This window comes from Leptodactylus fuscus, chromosome 1 (genome assembly GCF_031893055.1).
Source record: "Leptodactylus fuscus isolate aLepFus1 chromosome 1, aLepFus1.hap2, whole genome shotgun sequence".
Taxonomy (NCBI): Eukaryota; Metazoa; Chordata; class Amphibia; order Anura; family Leptodactylidae; genus Leptodactylus; species Leptodactylus fuscus.
In genome coordinates, this window is record NC_134265.1 from 33,547,371 (window position 1) to 33,563,219 (window position 15,849).

Consider the following 15,849-nt stretch of genomic DNA (forward strand, 5'->3'; position numbering starts at 1 on the left):
CTTAGACATACCTGAACCTGCACCATCTATAATGCCCCCTCTGTGGCCCCCACATAGTATAATGCCCCTTATGCTAGGGTCACACTAGCATCTGACTCTCTTTCGTTTGAGTCCGCACGGGGACTCAAAAGAGTATGTTCGTTAAAAAAGCGGTTACCCATGGACCCCATAGACTTTAATGGGTGCGCTATAATGCGGTCCACCGGGTGTCCTTGGATTTCTTGCCCTTTTGGACTTTTCAATCTGCCGATTTTAGATGGAGACTCCAATGCAGATGTGAACCTAGCCTTAGTGGTCCTCGCACAGTAAATCCAACCACTTGCATCATGGGGGCTCCATTCACTGCTATGGGGCTGTCAGGACTATAATTTGTTACGGCCCGATACCCCATAGCAGCAAATGGAGCGCCGGTCACGCCAACGCCCTAGTATTGCGGGTCGTCTCCATTGACGTGAAACGTAGTACTTTGAGCGGAACGCAGTCGTAGCTTTATAATCCTGGACATCCCCTTTAATCATACTACTTTCTGAATTTCTGTAGTATGTCTGTAAGCCCGAGGGTGCCTACCCTGTGGTCGGTTCATGGTGACGGCCTGAACCCCTCTCTTTCCTCATGAGTAATGTACACTGTGATAAATGGCGGCCATTTTGCATGTTAAAATATATATAATATACTTAAGTACAGCATGTACATCTTATAATGATGGTTTACCATAAGTAGCTGTTTGTAAATCTGTATCCTCTCCTAAAACCCCTGGTATGGTAATCACCATTTTATCACGTCTGTGACATAATATAACCGGTACCTGGGAGACCAACTATGGTTCTTCCACATACATGTTTATAAAAACTAGACAACCCCTTTAAGTAGGAGTTGAGGAGGGGCCGACTGGGCCACCAGATTGTACAGCGGCTCCCATAGGACATTTGTGTAAGTATAACTGTCTCTGTCTATTTAAATAAAGTTACACTATACAATTAAAGATGGTGATTGTAAGCAGGTCTGAACCAATCGCAAGCCAGGGGGTGTGTCTCAGACTCCCTGTAGACAGTTATGGTCACAAGTCACAGGACTCTAATAAGAAGGAGCCAAGGAGCAAGACCTGGCGGACAAACATATCAGCTAAGCATTCCCTATAGATACTGACATACAAATCCTTTCTGAGCACCTGACTGGACAAATCCTTTAAAGTGAAGTTATCACCATTTTTCTTAATTATTAAAACTAGTTAATGAAATCGATCACTTTTCAATTTTTTTTGGGGGGGGATATAAAATGTGACATCATCTATAGTCAGTAGTTGTTGTAATGATGGCTCAGTGGTCTTATCTATGGAGTTGTTATCCTACTAATATTATAAATGTGAAAGTTTGTGTGTTTGGATGTTTGTGAGTTTGGATGTTTGTTTCTCAATCACGCTAAAACGCCTGGACGGATTTGCGTGCAATTTTCCACAAACATAGTTTTCCCTCAGGATTGAGTCACAGGCTACTTTTGGTGCCACTAAACAACATGGCTTCCTAGCAGGAGACTCACAAAAGCAGGACTCCTAGCCCCAGCTATAGACTCACACACACTGCCTGGCATTTCCTGCCTCAACCTGCCTGCACACTCCCTACTGTCACCTCAGGAGTCGCCCTCACTCTACTCACTCACATTTACATAGAGCTTTCCACTATACATACACAATACAACACATCACATTGTAATTACATGTATCTCCTATCACTGCTATATACAGTACCTGATACATATATACTCCTGTACACAGGCTGTATATACTATATAATTACATGTATTACCTATCACTGCTATATACAGTGCCTGATACATATATACTCCTGTACACAGACTGTATATACTACATAATTACATGTATTACCTATCACTGCTATATACAGTACCTGATACATATACACTCCTGTACACAGGCTGTATATACTATATAATTACATGTATCTCCTATCACTGCTATATACAGTACCTGATACATATATACTCCTGTACACAGGCTGTATATACTATATAATTACATGTATTACCTATCACTGCTATATACAGTGCCTGATACATATATACTCCTGTACACAGGCTGTATATACTATATAATTACATGCATCTCCTATCACTGCTATATACAGTACCTGATACATATATACTCCTGTACACAGACTGTATATACTATATAATTACATGTATTACCTATCACTGCTATATACAGTACCTGATACATATATACTCCTGTACACAGGCTGTATATACTATATAATTACATGTATTACCTATCACTGCTATATACAGTGCCTGATACATATATACTCCTGTACACAGACTGTATATACTATATAATTACATGTGTCTCCTATCACTGCTATATACAGTACCTGATACATATATACTCCTGTACACAGACTGTATATACTATATAATTACATGCATCTCCTATCACTGCTATATACAGTACCTGATACATATATACTCCTGTACACAGACTGTATATACTATATAATTACATGTATTACCTATCACTGCTATATACAGTACCTGATACATATATACTCCTGTACACAGGCTGTATATACTATATAATTACATGTATTACCTATCACTGCTATATACAGTGCCTGATACATATATACTCCTGTACACAGACTGTATATACTATATAATTACATGTGTCTCCTATCACTGCTATATACAGTGCCTGATACATATATACTCCTGTACACAGGCTGTATATACTATATAATTACATGCATCTCCTATCACTGCTATATACAGTACCTGATACATATATACTCCTGTACACAGGCTGTATATACTATATAATTACATGTATTACCTATCACTGCTATATACAGTGCCTGATACATATATACTCCTGTACACAGACTGTATATACTATATAATTACATGTATTACCTATCACTGCTATATACAGTGCCTGATACATATATACTCCTGTACACAGGCTGTATATACTATATAATTACATGTATCTCCTATCACTGCTATATACAGTACCTGATACATATATACTCCTGTACACAGGCTGTATAACACATCATATTGTCTGTATCACAACATACACAATATAACACATCAAATCACATTTGCTAGCCCACCAAACTTTTTAAAGCACTTTTACAGTTTCACACGTCTGTGTCCGCCCAATACTCAACTCACCGCAGACGAAGTCGCGGGTAAAAGCTAGTCTTCTATAGTTGTAATCCTGCCTGTGACACAAATATGATGACTGCTGCAAAGAAAACCTGTAATTGGCAAGGGTTTTCTTATTGTTAGGCTTAGTGGTCATAGTGAAAAATGCAGGATATAATTTATTTTATATATATATATATATATATATATATATATATATATATATATATATATTATTATTATTATTATTATTATTTATTTATATATATATATATAGAACCATTAATTCCATGGTGCTTTACATTTGGGGGTTACATACAATTTGGGGGTTACATACAATACACAGAATATACAGGTAGATATAATACTAACAATGACCGACTGGCACAGTGGGGTAGAGGGCCCTGCCCGCGAGGGCTTACAATCTATATAACGACATGGATAATTACGATTGAAATCATAAAAAATCTTTATGTTTAGCATAAAATAATTTGAGTCTAAATTCTTAGTTTAAAAGAAGGGAGTGACCGTTTAAGATCATTGGTTTGTATGGTATTCGCTGTATGTGTGTGGTTTATAATCTTATTTTCTTTATCTATGAGGTTGTTTGGAAAAAAAAAAAGCATTAATTAATTTTTTTTTTTTTTTTTTTAATGCAAACTTCAGACCATAAAGAGCAAATGTACACAATGTGAAGAGCGTCACTGCAGGAGATGTGTGAATGCGGGCCTAGACTATTTAGACATTCAGTACTAATACATGACAGGATGTTACAGGCAGTGTATACATTTCCCAGTATACAGGATGAGATACATTATGTGGTTTTTCCATCAAATACATTGCATTTGTTTTTATTACTATAAAAGCTCTTAATTGTGCTATTACCACCCAAAAGCTTAGAGTTACAGGCATAACGGCCATGGTACAATTTTTTAATTTTTAATGTAATGTGTCACAATTTTTGTATTTATTTCTTAAAACCAGATAGTGAAATTTATCAGTCTTTTTCTAGTCTGTTTGTATTTACCGTATATACTCGAGTATAAGCCTAATTTTTCAGCACAGTTTTTGTGCTGAAAAAGCCCCCCTCGACTCAAACTCGAGTCAGCAAAAAAAAAATTTTTTTCTTTTTTTTAGTCTTTAAAGAAAATTTTAAAAAAATTGTAAATCCCTCCTTTCCCTAGAATACATACAAAAGTAGAAAATTACTATGAAACACAAACACATTAGGTCTCCCTGTGTCTGAAAGTTCCCGGTCTACTGAATATAGGGGATCTGCAGTGCTCCTGTTCCGTCAGGAAGGGGTTAATAGGAGCACTGCAGATCCCCTATACAGTCAGGCTGAATTCCAAGTGGGGAAAAAAAAACCAGTCCTCAATTTCAGGGAAGGGGCAGACACAACCAAAACACCCCCTCCCCTTCCCCAGCAACTACTGCACCCAAAAACTCTGACCATTTTAATTTTTTTAATTTTCCAGTAGCTGCTGCATTTTCCCCCCTTGACTTATACTCGAGTCAATAAGTTTTCCCAGCTTTTTGTGGTAAAATTAGGGGCCTCGGCTTATATTCGGGTCGGCTTATACTCGAGTATATGCGGTATCTTATTCTATTTTCTGTACATAATTACAGGGGCGGCCACCTTGCCTGAGTCTCTCCACTGCTCTGTTAATATGCACATGATATTCAGGTGCATTACATTATACATTCATGTCTAGGGGGGTTTCCATAGGGGATCCATTGTGTTCTGATGACAGGGATAACTATAGAGAAGGTCCTATCCTCCTCAGTGTCATCAGAATAGAATGAATCCATAGACCCCATAGACATGAATACATAATGGAACACACTTGACTGCCACTGAGTTTTGGAGTTCTTGGCCCCACATCAGATGCACATTCTGTCGTGTACATGGGATCATATTGATATGCTTTACAGCATAGTCCTGGCCAGTTGTGATGTAAATGAAGTGACTGCTGCAGGGGGTCTTCAGCCCTCTAGGGGCCCTGTATGTCCCACATCACATCATTGATGTTGAACAGTGCCATTACGTTACTGACACTATTCAGCGCGGTGCACAGGGCCTCTTGGAGGCTGAAGGGGATGCAAAGACAGCCATGGGCAAGAGCAGGGATTGGTAAGTAGGGCTGAGACACTAAATGTAGTTATTTGAGGCGAACCTTGTGAGATTTGTTTCACAAGATTTGTCTACAGCTTTATTTCAGTCTCAACACATCCAAAATAAAACTGATACTGTGGGGTGTAATGAGCAGAGGCCCAGGGGAGTGGTCAAACATAAAAAAATGTGTTACTTACCTCTCCTGGGCTCTGGCATGTCTTTAGTCCTCTTCAATAACATCATAGACAGAAGAGGCTTAGCGGTTACATCAGGGGAGAACCTGCCCCTTTCGCCGCCCGAGGCGAACTACAGAAAGCCGCCCCCCCCCTTCCGGGGGAGGGGGAGGAGCGGGGGCATGGCTGAGCGGAGGGGCGTGGTGAATAGAAGGGGGCGGGGCTTAGCACCATTCGCCGGCAGAGAGCAGGCCCGGAGACTGCCTGCTCTCTGCCTGAGCATGAGAGGAGGCTGCTGGAGCAGCGCTGCTCCAGTGGCCTCCCCAAACCACTGCTCGGTGCTAAGCCAGTCCAGGACAGCTTGTTCTGGACTGGCTTAGGTTAGCAAAAATGTCGCCCTCCCTGAGGCCCTGGCATAGCGCCGCCTGAAGCGCTCGCTTCAGGTCGCCTCATGGGAGGTGCGGCGCTGGCTTACATGGGTCACACTGGTGTCACAATGTATGACACCAGAATAACCCACGTGACCATTGAGGCCTAACTACTGGCCTCAGCAGGCTGTGACGTTATTGAAGAGGCCCAAAGAGATGTTGGAGCCCAGGAGAGGTGAGTAATACTGTTGTTTATTATGTTTCATCCCCTCCCCTGGTTCTTCACTCATTACACTCTGTGGTGTGAACAGACCCCAGAGTAAAATAATAATTTGTGGGTGGTCAAAAATTTCAAGTTCTACTGGTGCTCCATACACTTCTATGGGGCTGTGGGAGATTGTAGTCCCAGCAGTCAATGGAGATCAGGTTAGACACGCGCACTGGCAATCCATTTACTAGGAGCCTTTCGGGGGACTTCAGTCCCCTTTCCTCCTGATCACTCGTCCCAGCGATCAGACACTTATCCCCTGACCTGTGGATAGGGAATAAGTGTCTATAACGGCACAACCCTTCACTGCTTCAGAAGATTTAGGATATTTGTATAGAATGTCAGCTGTTCTAGACACTGGCACTTTATGGGTTACTTTATCTATCCTGAACTTTTTATTGGGAAACCTACGGATGTCTCTGTGTAAAGCCTGTCGGGGGGTTATACACAATATACATAATACCCTGTAATAGGTCCATCTGGTTTAGATCTCGGCTCCTCTGTATAACACGTTACACGCACACAGAGAGAAGCGACAACGTTCATCGTACTACTAGAAATGCGGTAAGACAAGAAATCTATTACAGAAGGAAGTCCAGCAGATGAGTGTGCAAATGACAGGGCCCTCACTGCACTGCACACTAGGGGGCAGTCTCCTTCACCGTTTTGACTGATGACCTTCTTGCTGGTGCCGCTCATACGTAGGCGGGAGATCTTAGAAGTCTTTGGGCATATATTGTATAGCACATCAAGTAGGCCAGACCTTAAATTGGTTGTTCCCCTTAAAAAACTGGAGGAGGCTCCCGAAAAAAAGGGTTTCCTGCAAACAGATGAGAGCAATTGACATTAAATAACGTTAGTGTAAAGCCAAACTAATAGTGGGTTTCTAGGCTACCAGCTTACTCCCTTCATGGACTGTAGGGGGCACCGTTTTGGTTGACATACAGAATAGCAATTCTACGTAAAATGTGCCTATTCTTGAAGGGTAAGGTGGAGGGTAAGGAGTTTACAAAGACTGGCGCTTTATATGCCACTTTTATTCTATATGCAAAATGTATTAAGGGGCACACCGCATGTGGAACATCTTTGGTGCACCATAATGTCTGATATGCTAGTCCAAGGAAGACCTCACTCCTCCTGCCAAATTGAGTTTTGTGTACAGATGTAGCAAAGTTTAACTTGACACTTCTCCTCACTTAGGTTACTGGTGAGTTCTCCTTGGAGCGGCTATCCCCTGAACAGGATGGGAGATGTCTATAAATGTCCTCTTAGCTCACAAAGGTGCGAGAAAATGAACCTTCCAAGTAAGTCCTTCCTATCACTATAAGTCTATGACCTATTTTGGAATCTCTAGACATACGTAATGATAGACTCTCTTTTACAGCCCTTCCCTCTCATAGATGCGTAAACACCTTTCTTCCTCCCATAAAGAGGCGTTTACAGAGGGTAGTAAGGTGTCTATATAGGAAAGGATTCTTTACAGTTAAAGTATACAACCTGCAGTATGGGGTTCCCTACAATGGCAGGACAGTAACTTCAAACTCCTTGGCCCCAATGCAAAATCTGTAATGAGCCCTTACCTACCATGAGACATTTAGAATAACAGTGTATTTTATATGGCAGAGGGATCTTTAGGGCCCCCCCGCAGGGTTCAGGGCCCGGAAGCAACCACTAGCAGTGTACCCCCTATAGCTATGTCGCTAATGGCAAATACCATGTGGACATTTAATAAAGTATAGGGGATAAGTGTCAGATCGCTGGGGGTCCGATATGGGTTCTCCAATGTTCAGAAGAACAAGGGACTAAAAATTCTCCTCGTAAATGAAGCAACAGTGCGTTTTCACGATGGTGCCCATTCACTGTTATGGGGAGACTGCAGGCCCAGCAGCCCCATAACATTTATAACATGGGAATAACCTTTTAACTTCACTTCCCTATAATGATAATGAGATGACTCTGCTGACTCTGACCTAGTCTACACCTCTAACATTTCTTCTATAATAGTCAATGATAATAATTAGGTACTTATTCATTTTGCAGGTGCAACTGTGATCCCAAATGTTACTGAGGTAAAGGAGGAGATGAATCTTGGGCTGACATTGATACGGAATGGAGATACAGGAGGATTTCTGGTATTATTTTGCATCTTTGAGCACCCCCAAGCAAAGTTATATATGGGGGCCCACCTAATACTGCCCCCTTAGTGCACCTATACATAGTATGCTGCTTCCTTATTGTCGCTACACATAATATACTGCCCCCTTAGTGCACCTATACATAGTATACTGTTTCCTTATTGTCGCTACACATAATATACTGCCCCCTTAGTGCACCTATACATAGTATATAGCTACATAGTAGATGAGGTTTGATGAAGACACTGGTCCATCAAGTCCAACCTATAAATCCTATAGTGTTGATCCTGAAGAAGGCCAAAAAGAACCCATGTGGCTAATCTATTTCTTGGGTTAATTGGTGGGTAACACTGCCCCTGTCTCTAGAAGAGATGGATATGTTTGTTTTCGGGTTTGGGCAATTTAACCCAAAGTCTAGCTTTGGGTTGAATAAGTTCTTCACAAACTACAAGTGAAATTATTCTACTCTTGGGTATCTTACTGAGATGTGTGAACCGATTCACAATGACAAAATTTTGGGCTCAACCCGAACCCTGAGGTCACCACTGTGGTCTGTGACTGGGTGTCAATGGCCACATGGGACGCATGTTCAGGTCAAATCGAAACCTTTGGAAAATTTGGGTCAAATCTGGCTCCATGCGAAGCAGTTTACTCCTCTCTAGTTTTTAGGTCACAAAGAAGACAAAATCTAGTTTACTGGAAGTCTGCTCGAAATTGTATTCCATGTGAGACTGGAGAGGTATTCCCATCTTTAAGGCCTGCTTGGGATAGACGCACAACGCTCTTCTGAGAGTTATGAGTTTCTTCCATCACAGAAACAGCTGTACATGGAGACAGGATGGGGTCAGGGACCCCTACTCTCAATATACTGCAAGTGCAAGTCCCAGGGGTGGTAACGACATCTATGGGACATTTATGGCATATCCTGTGGCTATATTACAATTATGGTATGGGAAAACACATTTAACAATACTAGGCAGTGGTGGTCAGGAAGGTTCATAGATTTTCCATGACCTTAACCTGTCATTCACATGAATACAACAGACTCAGACTATGTGGCCCAGATTAACCTAATTTCCCTTCATTAGAGTCAGGGGCAGTGGCTTAACTAGGAATGGCGGGGCCCCGTGGCGAACTTTTGACCGACCCCCTTCTCCGCATTCCTGCGCCCTCTATTATGTCCCTTAGTGGCCCCTGCACACAGTATTATCCCCCATAGTGGCCCCTGCACACAGTATTATTTCCCTTAGTGGCCCCTGCACACAGTATTATCCCCCATAGTGGCCCATTCACACAATATTATGCCCCATAGTGCACCTGCACAGTATTATCCCCCATAGTGTCCCCTGTACACAGTATTATCCCCCATAGTGGCCCCTGCACACACTATTATGTCCCACTGTGGACACCCATAAACAATTATTATACTCTGGGGTCTTTTCAGACCCCAGAGTATAATAATCGGAGACCCAGGAGAGTAAAAACATAAAAAACTACTGTTTCTTAGCTGTCCCCCAGCTGTCAGCCTCAGCTGCCATCCTTCTTCAATGACATCGGACGTCACATGACCCGGGACGCAGGCCGGGTTCATGTGACGTCAGAGACGTCAGACAACTAGGAAGGAGGCCTGGCAGGATCATGGAGAGGTAAGTAACAGTGTTTTTTATGTTTCTTACTTCTCCCGGGCCCCCGAGTATAATGATAGTATTTGTGGGGCCCGCGGTGTCACTTACCGATCCCGGCCCAGTCAGGATCGGTAAGTAAATAGGGCCTGTAACGGCCTATTAAAAAAAACAACAACAAAAAAAAACGCAGCAGTAGCGGCTGTCACCGGGCCCTCTAATGTCCAGGGCCCTGTGGCAGTTGCCTCTGCTGCTATGGTGGTAGTTACGCCCCTGGTCAGGGGCATATCATCAAGCTCTGGGCCCAAAAGCAAAATTTGTGATGGGCCCCCCAACCATAATATATTCTTTATTGTACTATCTTCTCATTTGGGATGACCTTATGGCTCCACGGCTCAAGGTTCCCCATGGATGGAAGGCCGATGCTATACTTCTACAATGAAGAGGGATCTGAGACGGAAGTCGGCCTCAAATTCACCTTCATTTTACAACATCTGAACCGGGCCTAAGGCTCCTGGGCCCTCATGTGACTGCGTCCTCTGCACCCCTCAATTATGCCCCTCCTTAGCGTCTTGTATCATGGGATATACTTATATAAAGCACATGATCACAGTTACATGATACCTGTTAGGAACATATACAGTAACTGCAGCTATGGTCAGTCAATATATAGATTGTAAGCCCTCGCGGGCAGGGCCCTCTACCCCACTGTGCCAGTCAGTCATTGTTAGCATTATATCTACCTGTATATTCTGTGTATTGTATGTAACCTCCAAATGTAAAGCACCATGGAATTGATGGTGCTATATAAATAAATAATAATAATAATATGTTTTTGTTTCTTCTTTCTAGACATGTGGCCCCTTATGGGCACAGCAGTGTGGAAAGACGTATTATGCTACAGGGGTGTGCACTGACATCGGTCCGTCCTTCCAAGTCCTAAGAAGCTTCTCTCCAGCTCTTCAAAGTAAGTGAAACATGTAAATCGTGTTCATATCCAAGAGGAATGTCATAGAATATCATAGAGACATTATTATTATGATGAATATTCTGTATAATTTTATAGAATCCTAGTGTAATATGTAATATCATGTCATTTGAGAATGAATGGAGCAGTATATATATATATATATATATATATATATATTTAATACGATATGTTTTGCCCTTTAGCCTGTTCCTCTTACATTGACATTGCTATTGTGTGTGACGGTTCGAACAGTATCTACCCCTGGTCAGCTGTGCGGAATTTTTTGGAGAAATTTGTGGAGGGCTTAGACATTGGACCAACCAAGACTCAGGTATTGCTAGCATCAAATATATAATTGTGCCATGTGGATTTTTAGGTTGAAATAAGTAAATTTTGTACAGTACTGAGTGAGATTTGTATTACTACCGTTAAACTATGCCACAAACTATTTAAAGGGATTCTACCATTAAACTACCTTTTTTTCTAATGAACACGTCGGAATAGCCTTAAGAAAGGCTATTCAATCTCCTACCTTTAGACGTGGTCTCCACCGCGCCGTTCCGTAGAAATACCGGTTTTAACTGGTATGCAAATGAGCTCTCCACAGCAATGAGGGCGGGCTCCAGCGCTGAAACACCGATGAGCGCATCCCCATTGCTGCCCGAGAGCTCTTTCCTGCGCCGCCTCCTTCTTCTGCAGCAACTCTGCCTCTTCTGGCTTCTCTTGCTCTTGTAGTTCTATATAGGAGCATAGAGAGGCCACCCCAAAATGGCCGCCGGCCAGCTCCTGTATTGAACTGCAAGAGCGGCTACCCCAAAATGGCAGTTCAATACAGGAGCCGGCGGCCATTTTGGGGTGGCCTCTCTATGCTCCTGTATAGAACTACAAGAGCAAGAGAAGCCAGAAGAGGCGGAGTTGCTGCAGAAGAAGGAGGCGGCGCAGGAAAGAGCTCTCGGGCAGCAATGGGGATGCGCTCATCGGTGTTTCAGCGCTGGGGCCCGCCCTCATTGCTGCGGAGAGCTCATTTGCATACCGGTTAAAAGCGGTATTTCTACAGAACGGAGCGGCGGAGACCACATCTAAAGGTAGGAGACGAATAGCCTTTCTTAAGGCTATTCTGACGTGGTAATTAGAAAAAAAAGTAGTTTAATGGTAGAATCCCTTTAATGGGTTTCTTATGTTTCATCAAAAGTTGAAACATCTGTGGGGTGATCTGTTCTCTGGCTGTATCGTCATATGTGGTTTCCTATCAGATGTTCTGCTGTTAGTAGTCTCATTATGGCTGCAGCGCATTTTGCATTTCTCTGTGAGGTAGGGAGCTTGTACAGTACAGAGCAGTCTGCCTTCCCCCATCTATTGCTACTATTATTGGTTTGCTTAGGGCGGGTTCACACCTCCGTCCGATCTCCGCTTTGCGGTTACCCGAGAAACTGGACAGGAGACAGAAACCCGGCAGTCAGTTTTCAAACCCATTCATTTGAATGGGTTTGCAAAGTGACCGCCTGTGAGCATCTTGTGACTGTCCACGGTGAAACTGTTTTCTTTTAACCAGACACAAAGTCCTGCATGTCCGACTTTGTGTCTGTTTTGCCGCAGACAGACACAAGACGCTCAGGACGATCACTTTGCAAACCCATTCAAGTGAATGGGTTTGAAAACTGACTACCGGGTTTCTGTCTCCTGTCCAGTTTCTCGGGCAGAATACAGAAACCTGACGAATTATCTAAAGGCGCAGGTGTGAACCCGCCTTTACATGTAATTCTGCCAGAAGTAACTGTAAAATATCCAACAAAGAGCTGAGAAGAGTTGAGGTATACATAATGTAGGAGATCCAGGGACACTGAACTCCAAATACAGGATATGATGCAGCTAAAATGATCCTTGATGCAGAATCAGGAAAGCTGCTTATTGTCTGACTAACATCCTATCAGCAATAACACAAGTAGCTAGTCAGAAGTATATAGAAGTAGATAGACTTCTAGACTCCTTGGGGGTGGGACCATCTATGATCATCTATTGTCATACATGTTATTTCAACACTTTTTGTAGGTGAGTCTCATACAGTATGGGAACTATCCCAGTGTCATGTTTAGAATGAACACCTACAAGAATAAAGAAACCATGAAAAGTGCAATATCGAGCATCACCCAGATGGGGGGAGACCAGACAAATACGTTCAAGGCTATTGACTATACCAGGTATGTCAAGAACATGGCGGCTTTAGAACCATCAGGGTTTAGTAAACCAGTTAGTAACCATCTTTCTCCATGCATGACAGGCAGTATGCGTTCTCTGCTGAATATGGAGGTCGGCCAAATGCCAACAAGGTGATGGTGGTCATTACTGATGGCGAATCTCACGACAATGCAATACTGAAAGAAGTCATCTCACGCTGTGAACAGGATAAAATCACCAGGTTTGGCATTGCGGTAAGTAATTCCTAATCTTAGGGGCTTGTCCCATGACATACAGCTCCTTTATCTATTCCAAAAATAAGCTCATTGTGATATGGAGGGAAATCCAAATGAGCCTTTACCCTATTTGGGCTTGAAGACTGGCATAGGAAACGTCAGTATCAATAAATCTGCCCCATTGACTATAAGATCTTATAGAAACTTTTGGCCACGGCTGTCACCAGTGATGGGAATGATGAGGCTCATGAGCTTTTTGTTACGCCCACGTCCATGGGTGGTACAACCAGACAAAAATACTTGAACTCACTTATTGAAGGTTTTGCTTCCTTTAGGTTTTGGGTTACTACAATAGATACAGTATCGACAGTAAGAACCTGATCAGTGAGATCAAAGCCATCACAAGTGATCCCAAGGAGAGGTTTTTCTTCAATGTGTCCGATGAGGTGGCGCTCCTAGATCAAGCTGGGACCCTGGGAGAGAGAATATTCAGTATTGAAGGTAATGCAGTGAACACTCTGTATACATATATTTCAGTAATTGGTTAAAGGGATATTCCCTTCGCAGACATTTATGGCACATCCACTGGATATCCGCTGCTTTCTCCTTTTACTTCTGTGGGACTTCTGGACAGACTCGGTTATTTTTGGAATGCCCATAGAAGTGAAGGGATAGATCTATGCAAGTGCGGCGACCATCTCTCCATTTGTAGAAGTTGCTGGATGGGAATTGGGCCTAGTTCAGCCATCAATAGCCTTCTCCACAGGTCACTCTGGGTTCGAACAGGGAACTGAGATACGAGGAGTTGCTTGATGGAACCAAGTAGATCCCATGTGAATTCTATAGGATCACCTTTTCTCGCAACTTTGGTCTGGGTTTAGTATTCTGCTAATCCTTAGACTTTGGTGCAGGACTTTAGGTTATCCAGGGGATAAATAATACCAATCTTGATCCGCTCCTGATATTAGGTTTAACCCTTTTTATGTAGGTACGACACAAGGCGGTGAAACCATCCAGCTGGAGATGTCACAAGTCGGCTTCAGTGCACAGTATTCAAAAACTAAGGTGCGGTATAATAAAGGTCCTTATACCCCGTGTGCGCTCTCTGTAGAGGAATACCACAATGCTAGAAATAAAAAGTACAGGAGAAATGTTTGACCTGACAACTTCCCTTTAACATTAAGCAAGATAAGAATGATAGAGTCTCAGCATGTACTGGGGTAGAATATATGACAGACCAGCAGACTTCTGTATGTGTTATGTTGTATCTTCTTACATATTACTTTATTACATTCTTTTTTTTTTTTAAATCCTGTTTCCAATTTCTACTACTTGCTGCATTCCCAGAAATATAGTCACTCCAGGGAATCTAAAGCGTGATATAAATTCTACAAAATAAGCCATCCCTCAGAGATTTCTAGAGATTCTGTTTATTGGTATTTATTGTATCTCCCAGATCGTTCTGTCTATTTTTCTATCTATCTATGTATCTATGTATCTATCTATCTATCTATCTATCTATCTATCTATCTCCTATCTATCTATCTATCTATCTATCTATCTATCTCCTATCTATCTATCTATCTATCTATCTATCTATCTATCTATCTATCTATCTATCTATCCCTCTATCTATCTATCTATTTATCTATCTATCTCCTATCTATCTATCTATCTATCTATCTATCTATCTATCTATCTATCTATCTATCCCTCTATCTATCTATCTATCTATCTATCTATCTATCTATCTATCCCTATATCAATAGAAAATACCATGGGTTTTTGCTACGCTTTTTCCTGCAGTAATTTTTACCTACCTGTCTCTACTCAAAATTTTCCTTTGCTTTCAATGCCATTTGATGTGATTTTTCAGATATCTACATCTGTATATATCTCTATGTATCTATATCCATCAATATCTATATTTTCACGTATTACGGCATATAAAAGCTCAGAAGCATATGAGTGATGATTTTCCATATAATGTAGTACATACATAAACCATAATGTGTATTGCTGTATATGTATTGATACAATGTTATTCTGCCTGGCAGGCGTCACTGATGTTGGGAGCGGTCGGTGCTTATGACTGGAGCGGCACTATAGTTCACCAGAATGCAAATCAGTTCCCCATATTTCCTTATAATGCATTTGAGAAGGTGATTCATGGGAGAAATGAAAGCTCCTATCTGGGTGAGTTGTATGTCAGGACTGGATACTTACAAATATCTAATGTATCTAATACACATGTCCCTCCAACAAGTCCAGCTCTTTATGTTATTTAACCACATGAGGACCGCCGTACGTAAATTTACGGCCTCATGTGCTGGTACCTAAAGACCGGACTATTGCCGAAATACGTCCGGCCTTTAGGTACCTTTCTGGCGGGGGGAGGGGTGCGGGGGGGACAGGGGTTAGGTGTTACTAACACCTAACCCCTTCCTCCATAACGTCCAGTCGGAACTGAGTCCGACTGGACGTGTTAACCCTTTCGATCGCGCCGTCAAACATCGCGGCGCGATCGAAAGGGATCCGCCGACAGGTTAACCAGATCGGCACCCCCCGCGGCGAGATCGGGGGGTGCCGATGTCAGTAGAAGGTAGTCTGGGGTCTGGCCAGTGACC

At 42.3% G+C, this 15,849-nt stretch overlaps 1 protein-coding gene across 1 annotated transcript in view; it reads left to right on the forward strand.

The window, feature by feature from the left end:
• ITGA2 (integrin subunit alpha 2) overlaps positions 1–15,849 on the forward strand; it is an 86,685-nt gene that overhangs the window by 39,134 nt on the left and 31,702 nt on the right. Inside the window, exons 3-11 of the mRNA XM_075269561.1 lie at positions 7,285–7,388; positions 8,125–8,216; positions 10,694–10,808; positions 11,015–11,142; positions 12,861–13,009; positions 13,090–13,240; positions 13,558–13,723; positions 14,211–14,287; positions 15,280–15,418. Coding sequence (XP_075125662.1) covers positions 7,285–7,388; positions 8,125–8,216; positions 10,694–10,808; positions 11,015–11,142; positions 12,861–13,009; positions 13,090–13,240; positions 13,558–13,723; positions 14,211–14,287; positions 15,280–15,418 — 1,121 coding nt within the window. The remainder of the gene's footprint in view (positions 1–7,284; positions 7,389–8,124; positions 8,217–10,693; positions 10,809–11,014; positions 11,143–12,860; positions 13,010–13,089; positions 13,241–13,557; positions 13,724–14,210; positions 14,288–15,279; positions 15,419–15,849) is intronic.